Below are 26,878 nucleotides of genomic sequence, written 5' to 3' on the forward strand. Positions count from 1 at the left end.
GCAGAGAGAGTCATTAGTTGTCTAGTGGAAGCAGCTGGATCACACACACACACACACACACACACACACACACACACACACACACACACACACACACACACACACACNCACTCTCACACACACACACACACACACACACATAAAACCTGGAATACATTTTCGGGCCAGTCTAGTTAGCGCTGCCATACAGTTTTCTTTATTAGCATATCATCAGTTTGTGTGTGCCTGCTCTAAAGTCTGAGTTTGGAACTTTTACTTTCTTCTAAGGTTGTCTTTAAGGTGTTGGGGGAATTCTGGGATTGAGAAAAATGAGCACCCTAGGCCTCCTACTGTATCTCAGGCCATAGTCTGTGTTTCTTGAGATCTCTTTCTTCACAGTTAGGTGTATGGGTACGAATACTCTACACCTCAAAATTGGATTTGAGTTCAATTGACGGAGTCACGATGTGATTAGAAAACGATTCTTGAAGCACCAGTGCAACAGCAAAAATCTTTCGCAATAAAATATGATAGATCTAGTAATTTGTTTTGCCTTTTCCGAAGTACTTTGCTGGAGGATTCTCAGTACAGAAGTGACAGCAACAAGAACAGACTGTTGTTCCTCCAGCATTAAATTGAAACACGCGGTGTGATTTCTGATGTTAGTTTTGTCTCCACATATTTCAAATTCGTGTGACAGATTGTGCACACAGCATGGCTTCTCAATGTGTTAGGAATGTGCAAAACTACATATTTTCAAAATTGCTTGGTTGGGTTGCCTGAATAATTAGTCGATCTTAAGGAAGTCATGAGGAAGTGTTTTTTTTAAGAAGAGCGCAACAGAATGAAACGGTAGGGATCTGGAGACGTGTTTTCGAATATTTCGTACACGTATGGTGATGGTCCAAGACATTGCAAATAGAAAGGTGAGACAAATGTGTACATAAACCAAAAATGTACTTTTCTGTAATATACTGTATAGTAGCTGTCAGGTATATATGCTAAATATGCAACACTATCATCCTCACAAAAACACAGAGACCCTTGAATTAGACATAATAATAGGAACAGGGAATCTGAAGCATAACCATCATTGAAGATGGTGAACAAATCTACTAGGCCATTCTGCCTATCCATATTATCTACTGTTCAGCATTTGATTTATCAGGTAAGAAATTAAAATTCAGTTTTTGTTATGAATTTGTGGACATCAGTGCAGAATAGTTCAAAAAACATTGTTAAAGATCTATCGATGTTGGGAAACTGTGATTTTGTGTGTTTGCTCTACTTATAAATGACATGCAGAGACAATGTAGCCAAGCATCAGAGCGAAGAAAAACAGAGAAGTTCCGCGTGCCGACTGACGTCTCGTAAAAGAATTCATTGTGCAGTCTGACAGAGATCTCTTCTGGTTTGACTCAGAGGACATGTGTTCCGGGCATGTTTGTTTTGACAGGTGGCGAAACTCTTCTCCAGCTCTGCATTTGTGCAGATCGTAACTGTAGCTGACGGTGAGAGTCATGCGGCCTGGAAAAGGCCGGTTAACCAGGGTTTGCCTCAGGCGCTGTGAAAGTCCTGCCCTGTACTGAAGGCGAGGTCAAGCGCTTGCACGAGGTAAATGAGCCGGTAATGAGACACCAGACTCGTGTGTCGTCCTGTCCTGTCTTTAAATGGCTTTCTGTGCTGGAGGGGCTTTTGTATTTATGTCTGTACCTGTTCTGTGATGACACTGTAGATGATTTAATGGTGCATTTTGTATGTGTGTTGTTCAGGATTGTTTGTTTGCTGCGGGGCACGGCTGGCGTGTTTGATGCACCACATATCCTTTTGATCACAGTTGGATTTTGCTTGAGATTGTATCATAATGTCTCTTGAGCAACACTTCAGTTGAGTTGCATTTGTTTTACTTCAGGCCTGTTGTAAATGTGCTGTAAAAAATAGAAATATCTTTAAACAAGATCAATTTACTTCAGAAGCAAAATCGCCTTAAAGTACGTTTTCAGAGAATGCATTTTAAATTTAGTTTGTTATTCTTACCCCATTGGCACATTGTTTTTCCCAAGTAAATTGTTATAGTTTTTTTGTGTATGTATTGAATATGAATGAGCTTGAGAACAGGCCGTGCATGTTCGTGCTTTTAAAACAGCTTGTTTGTTTGCTTGCTTTTTGACAATGACTAGAAAAAAACCAGATTCAATTTCAACATGTAAGGTCACTCACTGTGCAGGTCGCACATGCGCAAATAGTTGTAAAAAATGCTCGCGCTGTCTCGAAAACTGGTAGCAAAATGCGACCATTTAGTTCAAAAGTTAATGCGACGTGAAAAATAACCTAACTTGTTTCCCAGTTTCTGGTTAGGTGGGCAAACGTGAGATATTTTTAGACACATTTCCAAATCATAATCCACACCAACAAAATACAGTCGTTTTTTATCTTAAGTGTTGTGAAATGAAACGCGAGCATTTTTGATGATCATTTCTGTTCAGTCCGGTCGTTTTATTGTGTTTAGTTTAACTACAGCTGTCGTCAGTGTTTTTGTTTGGCAATGGAAGGGGAATGTGTTAAAATATAAAATTGGAGACAGTATTTTGTCGAATGTGGCACTCAACAACACAACAAGATAATATTTTAAACTCCTTATGTAGCCGAATCTGTGCTGGTTTGTATTGGCCGCCTCCAGTTTTCACTTTGTTTTACCTCCAGCTAATGCCGTAAGCGTGACGTCGGCGCAAAAGGGGTCTATATTTTAATTTACATGTGGCCATCTATGAGGAATATGTACCGTTATGGATGTGACATTTCTGAAAGTGTCACTTACCTGAATATGGAAAATCATGCTTTAAAAATAACAAATGGTTACAAAAAGACCTCATACCAAATGTTGACATCTGTGCTATTAGTATGATAAAAACCTTTATTACAAATTTTGTTTTTTCATGGTAAGGTTGACATTTGCATGGAATTGCCCACTGTGTTTTTTCACCCTCACACAATGTTCAGGCTCGTCTTCAAGGCAGTAGTTTAACCCCGGCTGACAGATTCCCATGGAAAACACCATGAGGGAATGAATCCGGATGAGATTTGATTAGCGACTTTTAAACTACTGAGAATATAAACATAAGGGAGAGAAGAATATCGGAGCTCAACGTGCGCTACATGCTGAATGTTCAACTGCAAATTAGGCGTGCAACGGATCACAAACCTCACCGTTCGGATCATTTTATGGACTTTGGGTCACGGATCGGATAATTGTAAATGCTCATCATAGTTTTATTATTATAATATAAGCAGTTTAAAGAATTTTATAAAAATGAACTAGTGAAAGTACCCTGAAGATATCAACAGATTATTTAACATTATTACTTATCTTCTAGGCTATGTTATACAGTATGCATGCATTATTTTTCAAAATGACAATATGTATAACATATAGGTATGATATAAACGTGCAGTCAGAGTAAACAGCTGACCACTGGATCTCTAGAGATCAGATAATAAATGTGATTGGTGTTATGAGGTGGTGATCATGGAGTGAGTATCTCGACCGACTTTCTCTCGTCTTCTTAAATACGTTACTGAATCATGAGTAGGCAGTGCGTCAAAATTTAGTTTAGGTTAAGATATACGCGATAATACGCTTTAATATTGTACTCGTCCAGATATGGGAGAGAGAGCATGTGCTCGCTAAATCTATCTTTTACTCTATGATGAATTCACTTTCAGTTAATCCGCGGGTCACATGCATTCGGAACCGTAGAGCACGATCCGTACGGATCACGGATCAACCGCGATCCGTTTCGCCACTACTGCAAATGCGTGCGCCATTTGTTTTACTCTAGAATTTTCTGACTGATAAAGAATCAGTTTAAACTTGTGTATGAGGTCAGTTGTGAGTCGTAGAACAGGACGGACTAGATTCAACACAGTATACTGAATGTTGTGTGATATGTGTCCCTAGAACAGGAGCTAATGAGAGAACATTTCGTAAAGCAAATGTGGATTTTGACCTCTTCATGACATCTGTGAATTCACCACACGTATAGATACACAACATCCGTTCTGCTGTCATTTCTGCTGGGAGAAGGTAAACATAAGTGGGTAGCACTTCAAAGCTGCTGTTCTCAATATTGTTGAGCTCGTAGACTCTCGCAAACAGAACAAGGAGAAAAATAAATGAGATGAATGTCAAACAACATGAGAGAATTATGAGTGATTGGAAGGTTTCATTTTTACAGGAATTCACAGTATAGGAGAAGAATGACAAGGGGCCATTTGGAGTGTACAGATTAAGGGAAAGTGATGATCTAAAACATTTTCAATTTAAAACAAATTTCAATTGTCATTTATTAATTTCCGTATTGAGAAATACAGCTGATTTCAGCTAGTTAAGCTGGTGATGCAGGCTGGTTTTAGAGGGGTTTTGGCCACTTTTTAGTTGCTCAAGCTAGTTTTTTAAAACCAACTAAACACCAGCTTGACCAGGCTGGAAGACCAGTTTACTACATTTGCCAGGCTGAGTGGGCCAATTTAAACCAGCTACTTCCATTTTAAGCCAGCTAAAACCAGCCAACCAGCTGAACCGGACCAGGCTGGCCAAGTTTCCAGCCTGCTCAAGCTGGTGTTAAGCTTGGTCAGTTGGTATTCCAGTTAAAACCAGCTTGTTCAGCTTAAAATGTGGCCACAACCCCTCTAAAATCAGATTGCTTAACCATATAAAACCAGTCTGAGCGACAGCGAAAACCAGCCAACTGGCTTAGGCTGGTGTTTAGTCGGGTAGTTTTACTACAGTAACAATAGTTTAACCATGATAAACCAAATAGTAATCATGCTTAAAACATGCTTACTACACTTTTCCTATAATAAAATAGTTCATTTTCATAACAGTTTTGTCTGGATAGCCCAGCCCTTTTACACTGTAAAAACAACTAGTAAGATTTGCCTATTTTTTTGTGTAAATTTGCGCAAAATTTAAATATTACTTTAAAAAACTGGGTGCAAAAACTAGACAAAAAAATTAAGTACAATTTACTTTTAAAAAACTGTGCAAAAATATTAAGTAAATCCCATAGTTGTTTTTACAGTGTAGTAGTATAAGTTAAAATATTTTATTGAATGTGACCTGTAGTTCTCAAATCTCTGACAAGAAAAGAAATGACACGAGGATCTGATTTTCTTCAGAGTGTGCAGGCCATTCGGAAAACTATTCCAAACTGTGCCAGTCAGGACCACCTGTTCAGTGTGTCTCTGCTGTGCTGAGGATGGCAAGTCTTTTGTTTCAATTTGAATGGGCTCAGTTTCCTCTCTCTGTTCAGCTTGAATGCGTTGACACCCGTCCGCCTGTCTGTCCATCGCCACAGAGTGGGCTTGATAGCTGCCCGCAACCATGGAAACCAGCAAACAAAGGCCTATATTTTGTAAAGCTGTCATGATTAATCGTGCGTTTCTTATGCTCAGTTTCTCAAGGAGTTACGGTTTAATACCGCCACATCCGAAAGCCAGAGGGCGCTCTCGCGCAGAAACTCCAAATAAGCGCCTCAGTCCCACAGAAGAAGTATGATTTACAACGTAGCTCCAGGAAATGCCAAACAGTTGTGACTAGATGGGATACAGCTACGGCCGGAAGTGATTCAAAATCTCGCAATAAAATTACAATAAATTGCATTAGCTAACGCCTACAACTACCCCAACCCTTAACCCTAACCTTGCAATAAAAAAAGGTAATTAACTGTTGTCAGCATGACAAAAATGATGTGGTACTGAAGTGCACATGCCCAGTAGAGGTAGCTGTATCCCTTCTAGCCACAACCATGCCAAAGGCCATGTTTATAGCTGTTCTTCAAACCTTTTCAGGTATTTTTATGATAATAAAGTCTATTTATTTACAATGATGATGTTTGATAAGTGTTGCTTTTTCAAATGCACGTTATAAACGGCTCAATCTTGTAGTGATTTTAGATTGAGCAGTACTTCCTACTGATCAAAGAGCCGTAGTTCACGGAAGAGCTGTTCATAAAACAGAATCGAAGCCTTAGCGATTTCAGAATCGTCCTAGACAGATATAATTCATGTGAATCGCGATGCATCATCCCCAGGCCTAATATTTTGAGGAGGGGGAATTAGAAAGGAAAAGTGCGAGTGAAAATGCTCAGAGTGGGAAAGGAGATCCATGTCTGTGTTCTGTTGTATGGTAATCTGTCTTGAAGAAATGAACCTGAGAGCTGTCAGACCTATGACATGGATGAGGTTACGCACATTCCCATGTATGAAAATGTTCAAAATGTTCATGTGTATCCGAGGAAACTAGTGACTTCAACTTCATCTTCAACTACTAGTTATTTCATAGGTTCATTGAATCTTCATAGCCTCCTGCATCTGTTGGTATCAATTGTCAGGTATCGCATTATTTGGCAACTTATCGCATATTAGGGCTGGGCGATATGGCAAAAAAGTAAACTCGATAGTTTTTTTCTATATTGATCGATAACGATATTTATTTTGATATATATTTAATAAAAAAACTGTATTTAAAAGAATCTATTTTAAATACAGTTTATTAACAAAAGTTAACCTTTAACCAGTTAAAATTCAATTAAATTAATGCACTGTTGCAACACAGAGGATATTAGGCCATAAACAACATGTACCAGTTCATTCAGTCTCATTTTGACTCAATTGACTCGTTAAGTAAAGGGAGTGTTCATTCAGTACATTCAACCAATGAAAAGGCTAAGTTACAGTGTACATTCGAACGCTATTGGCTCAGCACCTGCGCACATACATAACGCTGCAATAAAGTCTTGCTCGAGTAGTGGGATTAGTAGTACATTTCTTTAATCATGCAAGCATCTTACATACAAGGTTCAATATTTTAATGTGCACACAAACTCACTTCATTACATCTCTAATCTGTACAGGGCAGCGCTGGTTTGTATCATATGCACCAGCTCATGTTAGCAGATATGTTAACGATGGATATAAAAATGTTTGTGCTTGAGTTTCGAAGTAACTCGCTTGCAATTGTGCCTCAAGTTTGTTTTGTTTAACCGGCGATTGCGAAAAAAATAAGACACTTGATAAACCGCGTGATGACAACTCGAGGTTAGTTTCATCTTTGTTTCCGCTTCCAGTCATGTTTTCCTCCTCATGTTGAGTTTTCTTTGCCAAGTGCAGTATGAAATGGACTTTGTACATTGACGCGCATGATTAAAGCTGCACGCTGACTGACTGTTGTTGCGTTTATTTCTGCGTTCTGTTAGACTGTAAGATTAATCCATATCGAGTCAAAATGCCAATAGCTTGTCATCGTTTTTGAAATACATTCTATCGCTATTCGATATGATATCGTTTATCGGCACAGCCCTATCGCATATCACGTTTTTCATCAGCAGCCTAATTCCAGCCCTAGTCTGATGTTTTTAAAATGAATGCATTGCATCTATTCAGAACTTTAATAATGATTACGATGGTCTTGTGTGAAATGGGCATGGCTATAGCCATTGTTGAGCAGATATTATACATGCACATTTGTATACCTGCACAGGAATAGTATTTAAACAAGAGTCAAGATTTTCTAAGGCTGGGTGCATATTTGTGTGGGTTTTTGTCTTTGTATGTCAGAGTTCAAGGGTCATCCCTGGATCAGGAGGTTCTTTAGATTATCACTCAGTGGTCTGAGATGCATTTTAAACAATGAAAAGACTGTTTGCTGAACAATGCTGAATTCATTTGAGGAAAGAGCAGTGCTGGAACATCGTAGAGGAATGACATCAAAGACAATCTAGTTTCCATGTTTTTTCATTGCACTCAAAGACTTAATTCACATCGTTCTCATTATGCAAAGTGATGACAGAAACCGACTGATTTGGTTATGACACAAACAAGGTTGTTATTGTAAGAAAATCTTAATATACAATCACATAACTCTGGCATGTGCTGGAAATCTTTGTTTAAAATCATTCTGCGTTTTGGCTTTGGTGCTCAGTAATGGGTTTCAGTTAGTCGCTGTAGTTTTGTTTCATTCTTGTTGATAAAGCGAGAATTGGAAAACAGATCTGTTCACCATTAGCCATGCGGTCACATCAAGGCCTTTTTGATGATGTCACCATGAGTTTTCTTTTATTGCGTGGTGAAGAGGATCAATCGCTAGCCTCATCAGAGATGTTATGCGTCGCCCATTCTCTACAGTTTGGCCTTTAGGAGAAACTTTAAAGTAGAATAGGAATTGCATGACAAATGTTTTTTTATTAAAGAATAATTTGATACAAACTGGAAAATAGAGGTGGGCGGAATGGCCAAAAATCTATTTCACGGAATGAGAAATTTTATTTCACGGTAACGATATATTTCATGAAACAATCTCCCATTATAATTCTAGATTTTATACCTAATTTTTATTAGATTGATTTAACTAATTTATTTACTACAGTTCATTTAAATGCTCACCATAGTTAAAATGTAGGCAAGTTATGAAAATGTACTAAAGATATCAAATTAAGTTCTGATAATCAGATTTATTATTTATTCATATTTATCTTCTGGCTATATCATATGTATACAGTAGGAAGATAGACAACATATATAACAATAAAGTATGAATATGCACAAACAATGAGAGTACAGTATATGACTAGTGTTATAAACTGGTGTTCATGGGGTCTGTACTGTAGGACTTTATCGCTCTTCACTCTCTATTAGATGAGCAATTTTAGTGTGTTGCGACTCTCTGTCTTTAGGTTTGTTTATTCTCGGGCTTGTTTTTGCACTGCAAGTCTCTGGTGACTCCTCACGCGTCTCCCAAACTGGAGGTAGAAGCGCGTCACATCAAAGCGCTCACGCACTCGTGAGCATCATCGCACATTTCAACGCAAGTTTCACCTTGGCTCGCCTGAAGTTAAACTTTATAAAACTATTAACAGCTTTTCAAAACAACCTGACTTCTGAAATATGTGTTTTGAATGAGCTTTTCTAAACGCTGGCGCAGATCCCTGCACGAGCACTGCGGGTGAGAGAAGCGCCGGACTGGAGCGGATCACTAAACTACAGACTGAAAGAAGGTCAAAAGAATGTTGGATACGTTCATTTGTTACGGGTGGATTCATTCATTAGTTTTTTTCAGAATAGCGCCTAATTTGCAGAGCGCCGAGTTAACCACGCCTACTTATTTACATTCCGCGGAATACACGGAGTAGAAAAATCTCTTACGGTTGACATTTTATTCCGTGGTAACGGAATATTCCGTCATTCCGCCCAGCCCTACTGGAAAACAAGTGGCCAAAAAAATTGAAAATTTATTATTAAACCCGAACCTGCCTTATACACAAATCGGACTGGTTTGGTATGAAAGCGTTGTCCCTTCCCCATGTATCAAACCTGCTACATTCCCTCTTCCTGCATTTTCACAGGTAAATACAATGTATATCATATCACAACAATTTACGTCAGCAAATTACATCACTACAGAGGTATGACGCAACTATTAAACAATATGCATTTAAACGCAAGTCATCACAGTATCGAACATAATACAAAAGAAGATTTGCAATTCAAATACCGAAACAGGGTGTGATATATTGTGAATATAGGCACGACTTAAAGGGATGGTTCACACAAAAATTCAAATTCTTGCATGATTTCCTCACCCTCATGTCATTCAAAACCTGTATACTGTATGACTCTTTCTTCTGTGGAACACAAAAGAAGATATTTTTAGCAATGTCTCTGTGGTTTTGTGTCGATACAATGGAAGTCAGTGGGGTCCGGTGTTGTTTGGTGACCAACATTCTTCAAAATGTATTTTGTGTTCTGCAAATTTAGAAAGTCATACAGGTTTGGAATGACATGAGGGTGACTTTTGGGAGAACTATCCTTTTAGGGTGTGTTCACATTTTACTTCTTTTTTTTTTTAACAAGAAAAAGTTGACAATGGCACTTTTACAAAAAGCAGCCGGCAATGTTCAGAGGCAGCATTTGTGCTTGAAGGCAGCTCAGAGAGACAGGCTTCATAGGCAGCGTAACGGAAACAGAGAGCGTCTTTGCAATAACTAATCGCATATTTAAAAAACAACAATACTAATTTCTCGCTAGAAATGCGATCAAAAGTTATTGAAAGTGAAAATTAAACTTACATTTATACAACACTATGCTCCAACGGGCGTTTCGTCCGCCATTTTATTTTTTCGAGCTTGAGCCTTCTTGACCAATCACCTTCCTCTCATGTTGTTATGGAAACGATAGGCCTCTGTCATTGGTTAGCTGTGAAGAAGGTGCTGAAAAAGGGCAGGTCTTTTTCTGAAAACTTTAACTTTTTTCAACTTCAAAAGACTTTTTTAAAAACGCTGTTTACTCCATAGGATTATAATGTAAAACAGACGCTAGCAGCTTCAAAAAAGAAGTCAAGTGTGAACATGGCCTTAAGGGTGCACTGAAAAAACAACTAGTATGATTTACTTAATTTTTTGTTATTTTGTGACTCTTTCCTCCTGCAAAGCTGCTTTGAAACAATACACATTTTTAAAAAGCGCTAAATAAATAAAATTGAATTTAATATTTGAATAATTTAAGTTTTTGCACACAAGTAAATTTTACTTAAAAAAAAAAAATGGTGTGCAAAATTTTTATAAAAAAAGTCAAATATAGCCTACTTTAAAAAAAACTGTGTGCAAAAACGTGCACAAATGAACACTAAAAATTAAGTAAATCCTACCGTTTTCCCCCCCAGTGTATTAGGCATAGAACTCATGCTGTTTACAATGTTCTTGGTTACACTTACTGTAAATCTCACACACACACCCATGCTTACACTTTCAGCATGTTTCTAAGACTGTATTATTTGAATACAGCTTTATTTAGTTCTTTTGCCCATGTGTTGAATTTGACGAGTGTTGCTGTCTCGACATGACTGGTGTTGACAGTCTGCTGCTGTTTCATCAACTTCCCAGTCTCTCATTTACACAAATAACTGCTTTGAGATCGTTCTTTTGCCATGTTGCTGTCAAAACGTGCTTTCTGCTCTCTACTTTCTATTTTAAGCCACTCTTGTCTCTCACTGTAGTACCTCTAGTGTGATGTAACGTCTTGGCCTTCTTAGAGCGGATCGGTGCGTGAAAGTTCATTGGTCAGGAGAGAATCACAGAGGAGGTGTGGATGGGCGGACCGCCAGTTCGGACTAATCATTAACTCGAGCAATGGGAAAACCCATGTTTCTCCCTGGTGAAGGTCCTGGCCTGGTTTCTCTAACCGTTTTACACCGGGCCAAATTTCACCCACAGCACATTAGCCTAATTGTAGAACCCATTTGGAAGATGCTGAATAGTTCTGTATTATTGCCAGGAGATGTTTTCAGGGTGGAGATCAATGTGGTCGTCCCCTGTTGCTACGGCCATGACTAAAATCCAAAAAGAGGAAGCTTGAATAAGATGACGGGTTGATTCGTCCTCGACCTGAATGCGGTATAATGAAGATTCTGGTGGGTTTTTTCTCCCCCCCACCCTTTTCCCTCTTTCTTTGTGTTCCTCTCTTCCCCTCTTTGCAGTGTTTTTGTGCTGGGTAAGAGCTCGCGAGAGAGTCTCTCTATAGAGTGCTGATGCAGCCAAACAAAATCCATTCTTTAATTCCCACTCCAAATTCCCATTGAGGAGGCAGGCCAGGCCACCTGCTTTCTGGGAATGTAGAGGTACCGTCTGTAAACTCTTCCTTCATTTTTCTACCGCTGTCATACATTTCGTTTTGTTGTTTCACCTTCATCTTCCTTTATGAACTAGCAATATAAAAAGAGAATGCAGTATGTTCTTATTTGAGAAAGCCCAAGCATTTCTGGAACAGATGCCAGGACAGGGGGATAAATCAAAACCACACAGAGGAATATGTTTTCTTGCTAAAGGTTTCTCTTTTATAGCTCAGGAAATACAGTGAAGTTCTCGGTTATGTTATGTGACTTAGACGTTTCTCAGCAAATCACTTTGAAGAAATACAGTGGGATTTGAAAGTCTCAAATCCACCGAGTCGGAATTTCTTGGGTTTCGATCTTTTTATTAACGAACAGTCATTCCAAAACCAATGATCAGTGTTATCCCAGCATGAGTCACAATGTTCCAAACAGCATTTCAATCAAAATAAAGAAAATCTGACATTAGGGGCATTCCCACCGCAGGAGCGATTTTGTAGTTCCTTAACTCTTTGCTGCTTTTTGTTGTGTTCACACTTCTTTAGATTGCATATTGATTATCGATGCCTTGGCACATCTTTGTACAGTTTGAGATGTTGTTGAGATCTCCAATCTTGTGAAAAGCAGTAGGAAACGTCTACATGTGTCACAGTGAATGAAGTTGCATTGAAAATATTCTTATATTGTTGTGTAATCTGTAAATTTTAAGCAGATTTTTTGGCTAGCGAAACGGCATTGTGCGTGCGAGACATGTTTAGCTGGGTTAAGCGAATGTGAGCTGGACATTTGCCCAGCGGATGTATTAGTCGTAATAAATGCTTTCAGTCCCTGGAGTGCAGGGCTTAGAGTGTGGGAGTGCTATGAGTTTCTGGACTATGGGAATGCATCTCGACTGAGGATGGATCAATTCAAGGTCACCGAGTGGCTTCCTGCTCTTCTGCTCTGTGCAAACATTGTACACTTGAACAGTCTGAGAAAAGCCGTCGGCTGTAAAGAGACTCTGTTTTAAAGTCTGAAGCGTTTATGGGAATCGTAGTACAGCTTTTTTTTATTCTGCCCGTGGTGAGAGATGTTTATAACACGGCTAATTGTCTATTTCCGGCTAAAGGGCTTCTCCTGTGCCCGTGTGTAAGTGAGCATAAGCCGACAGTGAGCGGGGGAAGATTGATCGCTAGCAAGCGGCTTTCCGGCGTCTGAGTGAACGCTGAGCTGTGAGGATTGATCAGCTTTCCCGTGGCAGATCTGTCTGTCTTCCTAACAGTCCTCATTACGAAGGAGGCGGGCTAAATTGTGTGTCTCCGATTAGCAAAATGGGTGTCATCTATCACAGCGCTGCTGGGACAGAGACCTCGGTTTTTTGAAGAGGAGAGAGAGGACGGTGATAAACGGCGACCTTTCAACAACGCCCTCTGACACGGTGCCCACGGTTGTGTCTGGATCTTAGAAACAGTGAGCGATGAAGGCAACGCAATGCTCGATTAGTAGACATACGATAAGCCCAGAAGCTGTTATCCAAAAATCTGTCACCCGTTTATTCTACAAACATGCTCCAAGCTTATTTTCCCATGACTGCCTTCAGTTGTCATTGTTGATCTTTTTATCTCAGCAGATTGTACTCGAAACATCTTTTACTGTGCTTTATCGCTCTGTGGCACTGTGCTTTTTTGGAAAAAAGTGCCATCAGATTCTATTGGCCTGATACAAGGAGGTCTAAGATACCTGGAGAAAGCTGTCTGTTAGCATTTCCATCTTAATGGCTTCCCTTGGCTGGCACAGGACACCCAGAAGTATTGAGAAAAATTTATGTTGGAACATTACGTGCTGATGGCATCACAAGAGCTTTTTTTAGCCACCATTTTGAGCTCTGATGTGCACTGCAGCAGACAGAAATATAGAACATCTATTGGATTACACACTTTTAAAGGGATAGTTCACGAAAAAAACTTGTAGGCGTTTTTCAAAACCTGAATATGACTCTTATATCTGTATGTATATGACATCTGTGAAACACAGAAGTAGATATATATTTTTAAATGTCTCAGTGGTTTTGTGTCCATACAATGGAAGTCAATGGGGACCAGTACTAATATTCTTCAAAAGTTTCTTTTTTTGTGGTCTGCATAAAAAGTCATACCGGTTTAGAATGACATGAAGGTGAATAGGGCTGGGCGATATATCGTTTTTAAGATATATCGATATATTTTTTTCAACGCGATGGGGGATTAGACAATATCGTTAATATCGATATGGGGTGTGTTCAACTTGAAGCGGCTCTGTGGTGTCTGACATGCGCAGCACCCATGCGCAGAGTGAGCCGAGCACTCTTGCTCTGCGCGCGAACTGGACGGACCCCGCAATTTACATGATTTAAACAAGTGGTGTGCAGCTGTATGCAGGGTTTTTCCTGCATAGAGAAATTGTCGTGTCAAATGTCGTGCCGCCTCAGGCTCTCGCCAAAATTGTGTTGTGAGTCTTCACAAGAAATGCTGCGTGCATTTAACAGACTGTCATTTGTAACTGCAGTTGCGACATTACGCCACAGCAGAGGCGCTGTTTCGTTATCAGCACACTGAGGCGCTAAAAAGAGTTGCAGAACAAGAGCCTAGAGCCAAGCATGTGTTTCACGGCTGTTTGTTTTGCATCCAAGTACGTTTAATTTCTTGAAATTTCTTAAATTAACATGACGTACATCATTGTAATGTCTTTAGCTGTGCAATTGGATCGTTGAATCAGCGTATACTGTACACAGTGAGTTCGCCAGTATGAACGAACATTGCGTTTAGAACGACTCGCACACGAATGACTCATTTGAACCGATTCATTTAAACTATTGAACTTTTCAGTCACTTGCGAATATAAGAGATCATTTAAAGTGAACCACAGAGAATGAAAGATGTGAATGAGCTTTGCTCATTTTGAAAGACTGGTTAATTCAGTTGGCTATTGTGGGCTGAAAAGTTAGTTGAAAATGATAAAAAGCTTTATTTGATAAAAAAAAAACATTTCTGTTTGGTTGAATAAAAGTAATGTTTTATATAGCTTAATAATTGTCATTTTTATCTAATTTTGTTAGAACTTTTAATATGTCAAACTCAGAGTCACTTTGGTTAATCCACTTAAAGGTACGGTAGGCCTACGTGTGTGTGTGTGTGTACAAGATCAGGATGGCACCACCTCAGCCTCATTTTGAGCCAGGAAAAACCCTGTGTGTTTTCAAATAGGGAAAAAAACCCTGTCATTGAATTTCTTTTCACAAGCCATTTTAATAAAGGTGATTGTGACACGTCACATGAGGCTTTGACTTGCTAGTAAACATTTATTCTACTTTGTAGAAAATATCGATATACATATCGGATATCGCCTTTCATTAAAAAAATACAGAGATATGAATTTTGGTCAATATCGCCCAGCCCTAAAGGTGAATAAACAAAAGAATTTTAATTTTGTTAGTAAACTAAGCCTTTAACTGCCAATTAAACACATTAGTCACTAGCAAAAGAAGCACATCTAGCATAATAAAATTAGGGTTGCGCAATATTAAAGGAGTCATATTTCACGGCTAAAACGAATATTGTTGTTTGTTTTAGATGTAACGCAATGTGTATACACCATTTAAAGTTTAAAAAAAACATTGTATTTTCCACATACCGTGCATGTTTGTATCTCCTCTTTGCCCCGCCTCTCTGAAACACGCTGATTTTTTACAAAGCCCATGGCTCTGAAAAGCGAGGTGTGCTATGATTGGCCAGTTCACCAGTGCGTAGTGATTGGTCAAATACTGCAAGCATTTCACAGAAATGTAACGCCTCTTACCATATTCGGAACATCAGGTTCCAAAGCAGTTGTACCCCACCTTAACTACGTGTAGATTTGGGCGGTCTTAGTCAAACCATGTTACGAAGTTACGTAGATTCGCCGAGGTGTGGTTACACGAGGCGTTTCAGGCAAGTCTGGTTGAGCATTCGCTTTTAGATAGAATGCCTCTTTTATTCCCACACTTTCATTTGTGCAATTTTACGTGTCTAATACATGCATGGGCAACTTATAACACACCAAAAAAACAGAAAAACACGTACTTCTGCCATATGAGCCCTTTAAAAAAGGAAATTTGCAATAACTTTGTAAATTTGATGCAATGCGATGCGATATTGCTTTAAGTTTGTAAAATCAATTAAAATATATTTCAAAATGGAAAATGATGTGACGAACAACAGCCTTGTTTTACTGTTGAAGTTCTTAAAAACAAATTTGACAATGTTATTGCAAGCTATTGCAGTATGCATATTTGGACATTTGCAGTACATTTAGATATATTGTGCAGTCCTATAAAAATATTGCTTATGATATAGCTTGAAAAAATCTATTTCAAATGTCCATTAATATAGAAAACCGAGCTTGTTTTGTTATCTGTTCTCTCTGCACAAATACATTTTGGCTTCATTTGATTTTTCCCTTCTAACCTATCTGCATCAATGATGAGCTTTAAACTGATGTCTCTCCTGCCCCCCATTTACCTGAGAGAGGATCGTATCAAGAATCCCCGTCTTCTCCATGGCTCTCTTTTTCCCTCTACCAAAACACGGAGAGTTGAGGTCACGCTTCCAGTAATGGATGAATCCGAGGCACGCAGCCGGTAAAGTGGAATGACTAGATTAAAGCGCGGGGACATTTTTATTCAGCTGCCGCGCTGTCTTAGCCGGCCTCTTTACTAATTGAACTGTCATTTGATGACCGCTTTCAGAGAAGACCAGCCCTGCCTTTGAGCTGCCATATTTGCATATATGAAATACAGCCCGGCGTGGATATTCATCTCACCAGTGCTAATGAAATCTTTTATGTGCCGTAATTGCGTGTGGGAAGCTTTGTACTCTAGTGTTAATATAGGAATTACTGTCTTCTTTACGCAGCAAAACAAAAAGCGAAAAGGTGATTTGTCTGTGTTCAGGGTCCGTAATGAATGGTCACATTGGTCTCATGCTTGGCTTGCAGAACAAGGTTTGCATCGTATTTTGGCGAAGACTTGGCACTTAAAAATCCGACATGTGAAGTGCACAACCATAGTTATACAGTCATACAGTCAATATGGAACATGCATCCGAACATCATTAAACAAATTTGTGGATAGGACATGGGACATCAGGATGTCGATGGGGGCACTGAGACTCCTCAGAAGGACTCCAGAAGGTGTCAAATTAAATAAGAGAATTTTAGACCAACTGAGCGGTTTCAGCATTCTGAAATGGGAAGTCTGGCATATGGGATCTACATCACTTGTGCGTTGTAGTCAAAGCGTGAAATGAAAGCTGTTGCTTATGCATATACACACCCACATGTACATACACTCTCAGACTCGCTAGGTAGGTCTCTCTCGCTTTCTCTCTCTCGCTCTTCAAATGGCTGTGCATTTGACTCCGTAGCCATTCCAAAAGCCTTTTCGAGCGAGAAAACCGAGCTTTAAGTGTGCTTGCCCCGAAACACCATCAATACTTAATCTGTCCATTACTATTCAGCGCATATTTAATCCTTCAGCATCTCCCCCTCACGTAGCAGGCAAGGCGTTTAAACTCTGCCATGCCAATAAACCCGCCTACTTATTAATTTATGGGTTTAGCAATTGCCAGCTATATCGTTTCTGTCATTTTGCTGGAAGGAACAAGAATATTTCACGTCTGTGCACAAGTTTTTGAAATACATTTTAATGGCTTTCCTGCGCTGTTTTTTTATACGACCAATGGCAAGGATTAAGTGGCTTCACCTTTGTGTATATGTGTGACAATTTTCTTCCTCTTTCTCTTTATTACTCTGCCTTGGTTTCTTAATCTTCGGTTTGATTGTTTGTTTGGTTCCTTAGGCTTGTTAGTGTTGTCAGCTGTACTGAGATATATTCGGTTTGACTGTTTAATAGAATGAGGATGTTTATGGAACAGCAGCTTTGTTGGTTGACCTATATGAGTCAATTACAGACAAAGCTGGCCAATGTCGCACAGAAGAGATTGTTTTCAGATTTTACCCTGTGTTTAGGTAAAATTTTCATTTTTGTTTCATTCTGTGAACTAATAACAATATTTCTGCCAAATTGCTAATAAAAATTTTGTTTATATTTGCATTTATTTGCAGAAAATGAAAACTTGGGAAACAGGTCAAAATAACAGGAAAGATGCTCTATTATTTCAGACTTCAAATACTACAACGCAAACAAGTTCATATTCACTTTTAAGTAATACAACAGTAATATGTGTACAGTACATGTATTTAGGAAAAGTTCAACAATTTTCTTTTTATGTGATAACCTGAATTTTTATCACAGTTGTCATGTGTATTGTCATGCTGTCAGTCGTTCACATTGCGGTTGGATGTCTTTGTCACTCCTGAGGTTTGATTTTGTTGAAATTCAACAGACACTGGACTGGAATGTTCACAATACATCTAGAAATGCTGATTAAATGAAAATTTTGAATGGTTTTCGTGGCTGTATGCGTTATAAAATAAGGCATATTAATCTAATATTAAAAAAGAAATTACGTTTATTTTATTTAAACATGAATCTTTGTAAAAACATCTTTGCACTTCTCACGCTTTCTCTCCCTCTCTGCATGGGGTTGGGTGGAGGGAGTGTGAGCTCACCTGCCGTGTTAAATAGAGCGTATGTAATCACGTCTGTCTCCTGTCTGAGTCATGCATTCGTCAGAAAGACCTGTCTTAATGTCTTATTGCTGGAAAATAATTGAATTTGAATTTTCCATCTTATCTGTACATTTACCTTTGCATTTAAGAGACAGTTTGTCAGTCTACCATGTAATAAATAATTTGTTTATGGGCACATTTCTTATTCAGTACTGCGAGTATTTGTGGAGTTTATTGGATAGGTCATCTTAAATTCAATCCTCTCTTTCTTGTTCCAGTGGGACTCGATGAAAGATGACAGAGGAGGTGATTGTTATAGCCAAGTGGGACTACACAGCTCAGCAAGACCAGGAGCTGGACATCCGGAAGAACGAGCGCCTGTGGCTGCTGGATGATTCCAAAACCTGGTGGAGAGTCCGCAACGCGTCCAACCGGACCGGCTACGTCCCCTCTAATTACGTGGAGCGCAAGAACAGTCTGAAAAAAACCTCGCTAGTGAAGAACCTGAAGGACACTCTCGGTAAGAACTTTCATAGTTAAGTGAAGCGGTACGTCAATTCATAGTCCTATTAGGGCGAACCGCTTCGCTCGGCGGAAATCTTGCAAATGTCCCCGGCAGCTATTTCTGTGTGGGTAATAGCCATGTACAGCTTCTTTGTGCTTGCAATCTCCAAAACTGTTGGCTAAGCTTATGGTGCAATAAAATATTTTGAATTACCAATAAAAACTGACAACAGTAGTACTATATTGTGCTCCATGATGCTAGGAAACTGCATTTTTTATATCTGGTCCAACTAATGAGCATGTGCTGTGTAAAGCAAAAAAGATGAGGCAGCGAGTTTATAATTGAGCCAATTGGCTTGGTTTAACTGAAAGACTGTATTTTTTTCTTAAAGCCAACATGGTGTGTCTTCTCCCATTTCTTTTTCTATTACTGGTCTGTCTCCTTCATGTGCCATCTCTGCAAGTGGCAGTTTTCTTCAGTATAACATCATAGCTGTTAAAGGGATAGTTCACCCAAAAATCATTCTATCATCGTTTAGTCAGCCTTACGTCATTTTAACACTGTCTGACTTTCTGTCTGTAGAACACAAAAGTAGATATTTTGAAGAACGTTGATAAGCAAACAACATTGGAGCACATTGACTTTTGACATTTCTCAAAATATCTTCTTTTGTGTTTCAAAGAACAAAGACTTTTTTTATTTTAAAAATTAAAAACTTGGTGGTAACTATCCCTTTAAAGGGCAAGTTCACCCAAAAATGACAAAATTCTGACAAAATTTACTATTCATTTCTTTGTTCTGATGAACGCAGAGAAAGATATTTGGAAGAATGCTTATAACCAAACAGAGCTTGCCCCCCCATACACTCCCATAGTAGGAAAAATTACTTTATCTTTTTTTGTTCTGTTGAACATAAAAGAAGATTTTGAAGAATGTAGGACAGCAAACAGTTTTGAGTCATTTTTTTTTTTCCTACTATGGGAGTGAATGGGGGGCATGCTCTGTTTGGTTATAATCATTCTTCCAAATATCTTTCTGTGTTCATCAGAACAAAGAAATTAATGCAGATTTGGAACAACACGAAGGTGAGTCAATGAAGACAGAATTTTCATTTTGGGGTGAACTTGCCCTTGAATACCTGGCCGTCTTCTATCCTCACAAGCAGTCGGATTTAAGGTTCAGCTGAAGATTGGTTGGTCATTAGATAAATTGTGTTTTACCGATGAGCTCGTGCAGGTCCAGACTTCATGCCGCTTTGGTAGGTGATGACGTGTGTGAGACGCCTTCGCAGTCGCCATGCCCTACTTCCCTGTACGCCTCCAGAGCTTATTGCTTTCAGCACTCAATCTGTCATCTCAAGCCACTAAGGCAGACTCTTGGGACGGAAGCTTTTTGTGTACATGCTGACAGCACAAAACAAACACACACAGAGATACATTAGGAAACACCTTGTGCGTCTTTGGTTGTGTGACCGTTTATAAAAATTGGATTGGAGGTGATGGATATGGAGTTAACTTGAAGGCTTTTTTTGATGCATTTTGTAATACATGAGAGGCTTTTGTTTTAAAATGTATCTTAGGTTTGTGGCCCTTGTAGCTGGTTCTTGAAGACAAGCGACCCCTTCTGTCCGTTATTATTTGTGAAGGCATAGTCCATTATCCGGAGAGTTGGACCTTAATGTGAACATTGGTTTGTTTTGCCTTGATTTACTTAGGTTTCTTAGGGGTGTTAGGAATGGATATATCATGATGTGATTAAAAAAAAGTACATTATTTATTGTGGCTCTATGGTTATTTTGTACAGACAGATGATGCATTTGATGCTTTGGTTGAGCTGCCAACGCATGTTGTATCTTTTTTTGTGCTTTTAGTGCTCTCTCTTATGGTTTAATTTTCTAATTCCTTTCTTATTTAAAATTTTATGTTAAGTCTTTTTTTTCTGTTCATTTTTAATAATTTACATACAAAGCGTTCATTTAAATGCTCAATGGTGCCAATTGTGTAACAAGTATATGGACTACAGAAATGTTTTTAAATGGTTAATATTTAATAAATAAATGTGTTATTTATAGTTCAGGGTAACACTTTACAGTAAGGTTGTATTTGTCAAAATTAGTAAATGCATTAACATGAACTAACCCTGAGCAATGTTGTATTTCAGCATTTATTAATATTTGTTAATGTTAAATATTATCAACACAGTTATTCATGTTAGTTCACGGTGCATTATCTAATGTTAACAGTTCAACGTTTGATTTTTAAGATGAATAAATCCTGTAAAAGTGTTGATCATTGTTAGTTCATGTTAGCTAATGCATTAACTAAAGTGTCACCAATTTCAGTTCATGTATTGTATATTGTATCGGATCATGAGCTGAGTGTATGGTTTCTATAATTTCATCCTTACACATTATTTCTGTGCTATATAACATTAGATGGTATCACTAGAACATCAGAGTAAATCAGTTGTGTGCAGAGTCATATTTACCATCACTGGCTTTACCGCAAGTGTAAGTTATTCATCAGTTCTCCCATGGGCCGTCTCAAGACCTAGATTCAGTGAGACATACAGGTGTGTCAGGATTAATGGATTTTTAGGTCCAGTGCATCCCAATTCTTACCCTGCTCATACAAAGCCTGAGTTTCCAATTCCACATGCTCCTGAAAGAGAGATAATTCATTAGTATTGCTAGAAAATGTAACCTGAAAAGTCGAGAGAAAATACAGAATGCATGAAAAGCCCATGTCTCTTACAGTGACAAATAAGGATTTCATTGGATGCTGATTTATAAGAGACCATTCACACGGCACTGACTAACGCAGTAGTTCTCAAACTGGGGGCCCCGAGATGGATCCAGGGGGCCACAGATTTTGTGGCATTTTATGAAATATAGAAATTGATCATAGATTTTATGCAATCAAACATCAGAAAAATAAGACCACCAGACAAAAGAATTAATGTTTCAGCATTGTATAACCGAATATGTTTTTGTTTAAATAAAAATGTTAAATTTAAGATTATAAGTCTTTATTTGGGGGGCCGCAAAGCGATCTACACAAAGTACTCTACACAAAGGGGGCCTTACAACGAAAAATTTTGAGAACCACTGGACTAACGTATGTTTATGTTTACCCTCCACTATCTCCATTTGAAATCATTTGCAGGTCTGCGTAATAGCACGCTTAGCCCTGCATATGCTTTAGTCCATCCCATATGCGATTACCATGAGTTAATGAGCTCTGAATAACATTTTGTTATTTTGTTAATGAGTTCCTAACAACAGGAAGCAATGAATCCGAATCGATAATGCGCCTCTGCTGTGGGGGTAGAGACGCAGAGAGTTTTAATAGCTAATGAAGTTATTAAACGCAATGAATTTTCAGCCAATGAAACTGGAGCAGGCCATCATTCAGCTTTCAGGAAACAGTGTAACATTTTACCTGCTTTATTTCCATTGTGTTCCATTGTGTGCGTGCGTAAATTCTTGGCAGGTTAACAGGAGGATTGTTGAAGCAAGTTAGACGAGACGTTGAAATACAACTCCTCATTCAGATTTAATCTGTCACTTCGCATTCAGCTTTGAGATAACAACAAATGTAAAGGATTCAATTATTTTTGTTCAAAGCTGAGAGCTCAATGTCTGCACAGCAGTAGTTCTTATTTAGTCTCTGCATGCTCGGTTTCTCTGACAAAAACCATTCCTTGCGTGGGATTCTTTTTTCTCTGACAGATCGTAAACAAGAAACTATTTGGAGTTCTGGATGCATTAATATTCCCCCTATAAGGTGTGAAACAAAGATAGCGGGGGGAATTTTCTTGTATTCCATTGGGACGGTCATCAATATGCAGCGGTGACCTTCTGAGTGAATTCTGTATTGGGAATTAATTCTCACAGCGAGGCCATAGGGGACTTATGATTGGTGGTTGTCACGGATACCTGCGTTCAAACCCTGCCTCCATCCTGTTGAGCTCAAAAACCTGTCCCTCTTTGAAGATCTAAGGATCGTCAGTGTGTACACGCACAGAAATTCAGAATTCAGACACGCTAACCATTATTCCACATGCATCTCATGAGAGCTGTAGTGTGAATTGGCAATTCTTAATAACTCTGCAACTGATCTGTATAGAGGAAATTCCTGGTTCCACCCCCCTAACTTAAAGCAATGTTCAATGTTCATTATAAGTTAAAGACCCACTGTGGTGAAAGTTTTTAATGTTGTTATGTGTCTCTGCTGTGTTTTTAATATGCATTTAGACAAAACGTGTGCAAATTCATTATTCAAAACCATTGCAGAGCATTCTCCCCATAATACTGCAGTTTACCAAAGATCGTCTCAGAAATGCGTTTTTTCTGTGTCATAAACCTGCAACCTCGTTGGCAGTTGCGCATCTTGTCAATATTAATATCTTTGGTTAAATTAAAGTCATTTTACAGCATGAAGAAATTATTGTCACAGGAAAAAATACTTTTACATATGCTGTTTTGATGTTCAAAGATGAGTTTTAAGTGATAAAATTATCGACTGCAGGGGGACTTTAAACTCTATCGACAGCATTTGTAATGTCGACTTGGAGAGTTGTGGTAACAGTAAGGCATTTAAGGCCCCCTTTTTTTTATACCAAAAACAGTAACTATAAAGATTATGGGCGAGATTTACTAAACAGGGCAAAATAGTGCAATAGAGCAATTTAAAAAAAGCATCGATGGGAGTGGAAATTTCTGTGGGGGATTTACTAACAAGGCGCACATTAAAAAACACAGGCGCAATATCTCATTCCCATAATGACCAACGCAATCTACTAAACATTGCGCAAATTAGCGCAGGGTAGTGATGTTAATAATCCACGGGTCAGGACGACCAATTGATAAAAATGAACACTGTGATTAATTACGGGTGGCGGATAAGATAACTTATTAATGATGAAAATATCAACACTATCTAAAATGTAAACTTGACTAAAACCTCATTTTCGCAAAGCATTGTAAAGCCTCATCAAACTGGGTGAACTTGTGAGGGGAATGGCATCACACTGTCATTCTCCCCTGCACTGAATGAATTAATCCTCTTTTCAGGTTAAATAATTATTTTCAATATAATAATAATTTCTTCTATTTATTTAGCCATTTTTTTCACCATTTCATAAACTGAATGATCAAAATGTGCTTTTTATATTTTGTCCCGCTGTTCAATATAATACAATATAACTTAAAATAAAATTGAACAAAACAAGTAGGCTCTCCCTATTAGGCCTATAAATGACTATTGAAAGAATGTACTGTACTCTGTACCCCTACAACAAAACACATCATTAAAAAGTATCATTCAACATTATAAACTAAAAATATGAATATGAATAAATGAAACTGTTGGATTATTATAGGCAGCACTGCAAAATGATTTAAAGAAAACAATTACATCAACGCAAGCAATTCTAACTGACAACATTTCAGTTCACGTCTCTCCACCAAACTCCGCCCACAAAAGCTGACTGTCACTGTTCTCTCAGAAGGTGCACTCGTGGCCGGTGGTGTATCACCGGGATTATGCACAGGACTTACCTTGACAAGTTGTTTAGTACAGGGAACTGTGCGCAAAGGATGTCAGACCGGCCGCTCCAGTCTGAAGTACACAAGTTACCGACCGGTAAAGACGCTTTCATTCAGAAATGTATTCCGCAAGTTCCGTGTTGTGTCTTTCTCTAAAACTTAAAAATGCTCCACACACTGCCGACACGTTTGCTGTGTTAATAAAGCACGCGCGCGTGTCTCTCTCAATTCAATTTAAGTGTGCTTTATTGGCATGACAAAATGTACATTCGTATTGCCAAAGCATTTGCAGCTGGGCTGCGTACAGATAGTGCAAGTATGTATACAAATGAAAAGAAAGATAATTATAGTAATAAAATAAAATAAAGTGTGATGTATGTAGTGCAACTTAAAGTGGTTTTAATATATGTAAATATATAAAAACAGAAATAGAGTATAGTTTAAACAAAGATTTACAAAAGCCAAATATATATTTAAGTAGCAGAATAAAGGGATATAATAATATAATGTTATGTACATATATTGGAAACATCATGTCAGGGCAGATTTATTGTTTTCTCTTTTGCTGTGACAGGCAGACACATATTGTGCAGCTAACACACAGCAGTCCTTGTTTTCTCCTAACAGATACGGCAGTTTCTCATCGTTTGACAGACTTTCAAACGTCTGGTGTATGGACTTGATCTTTCCATAAAACATTGTCCGTATATCCGTGTATTTTGTGCATTCAGTTGGGAAAAAGAGTTCTGTCTCAATTTTGTTGAGATGACAGTGTGGACACAGTCTCTGGTCCTGTGGCAGCCATGTTTGTCTGTGTCTGCCCGTCTCTATAGTGAGTTTATGTCCACTGAGTCTGTATCTTGTCAACGTGGCTCTTAGTTTTTTATCTGTCACTGTGTACAGATAGTCTGCCATACTGCATTCTCTCTTTAGGGCCAAATTACATTGCATTTTACTTTGTTGTTTTGTTTGGGTTTCCCAATGAGTGATATAGTTTTGTTTCATTTGTGTTGTAATTTGGTTGAGTTTGATTTTGTCAGTATTGTTGTGGTTGAGCGCATCAGTAGCTGTTAGGACTGAAACATCAGGACCGAAGCTCTCGACCAGCTGACAGAGAGGATTCATTTCTTTGGTCATCACGTTGTGTTTCAGGGCTTTATAAAGATAGGAGTGAGGGTCACTGTGTTTTACATGTTTCCAGAATTTGATTGCCCTTTTTTCTATCTTTAGGATCAGTGGATATTTGCCTAATTCTGCCCTGCATGCATTGTTTGTTGTGTGCCGGTGCACTTGTAAGATATTTTTACAGAGTTCTGTATGCAGGCTCTCAATTGGATGTTTTTCCCATTTAGTAAAATTTTGATTTGGATTTGTCAGTGGACCCCACACTTCACTGCCATAGAGGGCAATCGGTTCAATTACTGATTCTAATATTTTTCGCCAAATTCTAACTGGGATTTCTATAGGACATTGACGTTTGATTGCATAGAAGGCCCATGCGTGCTTTATCTCTCAGTTTATTCACTGTAGGATTAAAGTTTCCTGTGGATGGGATTTTTAAACCCAGCTAATTGTAGTGTGATGTGTGTTATGGGGTTTGTACCTAATGTAAATGTGTGGTGTGATATTTGCGATATGGATTTTTTCTGAAAGGTGATCATTTTAGTTTTACTGAGGTTAACTGTTAGGGTCCAGGTCTGACAGTCCAGGTTCGGTTGTAAGCCGTGTTGAGTGGGAGACATATGAAGGTAAAATCATGCCAAAAAGATTTGCATGCGCAGGATAACATTTGTAAAAGCGTACGTGACATTGCAAGCATAAATAAATTTGCATTCGCAAAAAAGTTTTGTAAAGGTGTAAATCAAGCTGCAAGCGAAAGAAAACAAGTTTTGCAGCATTGTATCATTTTTCATAAGCGTAATTCATGTGTTGTGAAACGGCAACTTCATATTACTTCAAATAATTATGATCTGTATTCTTCTGACCTCCGTTTTTTCCACGCTTACACTTTTGACACGTTTTTTTGCGCTGAAATACGGCCAAAAGCATTGCGAGTCTGTAAACAGAGGTGTGCGTGCAAAAACAATGGTGTTATGAACTGCAAAATGGATTCATCGCGCAGAACCTGTCTTTGGGTATGTAAAATAAATCTGTTGCAAACGTCTTGCCTACGTAGGCGAAAACTGTTTCTTGCAATAACCCGATGTGTACGGTTCCGTCTCGCTTGTAGCTGCGCTTTAGTGATGGGTCGTTCTTGAACGATTCGTTCATTTTGAACGAATCTTTAATGTGACTCGGGAAGAACGAGTCGTCTCGGGGAGTGATTCGTCCAGTCGCGCATGCGCATTGCGCAACATTCTATGGATCCTGTGACAAAAGAACGAACGACTAAAACCCGAAGACTCGGGAGGTGAACTAATCAATTCTCTTTCCGGCTCTGACTGCATTGGTAAAGCGTAGGGGGCTGTCACGTGATGAATGAACGACTCAAACCCGAAGACTCAGGAGATGAACTAATCAATTCTCTTTCCGGCTCTGACTGCATTGGTAAAGCGTACGG

General features: G+C 38.7%; 1 protein-coding gene across 2 annotated transcripts in view; it reads left to right on the top strand.

Annotated features, from left to right (window-relative positions):
- The window catches only part of nck2a (NCK adaptor protein 2a), a 79,989-nt gene that overhangs the window by 35,329 nt on the left and 17,782 nt on the right, over positions 1–26,878 (top strand). For both annotated transcript variants that reach the window (XM_057335368.1, XM_057335369.1), the window contains one exon: positions 18,544–18,785. In XM_057335368.1, coding sequence (XP_057191351.1) covers positions 18,560–18,785 — 226 coding nt within the window. In that variant the 5' untranslated portion in view covers positions 18,544–18,559. The remainder of the gene's footprint in view (positions 1–18,543; positions 18,786–26,878) is intronic.

Source organism: Triplophysa rosa, linkage group LG6 (genome assembly GCF_024868665.1).
Source record: "Triplophysa rosa linkage group LG6, Trosa_1v2, whole genome shotgun sequence".
Lineage (NCBI taxonomy): Eukaryota > Metazoa > Chordata > Actinopteri > Cypriniformes > Nemacheilidae > Triplophysa > Triplophysa rosa.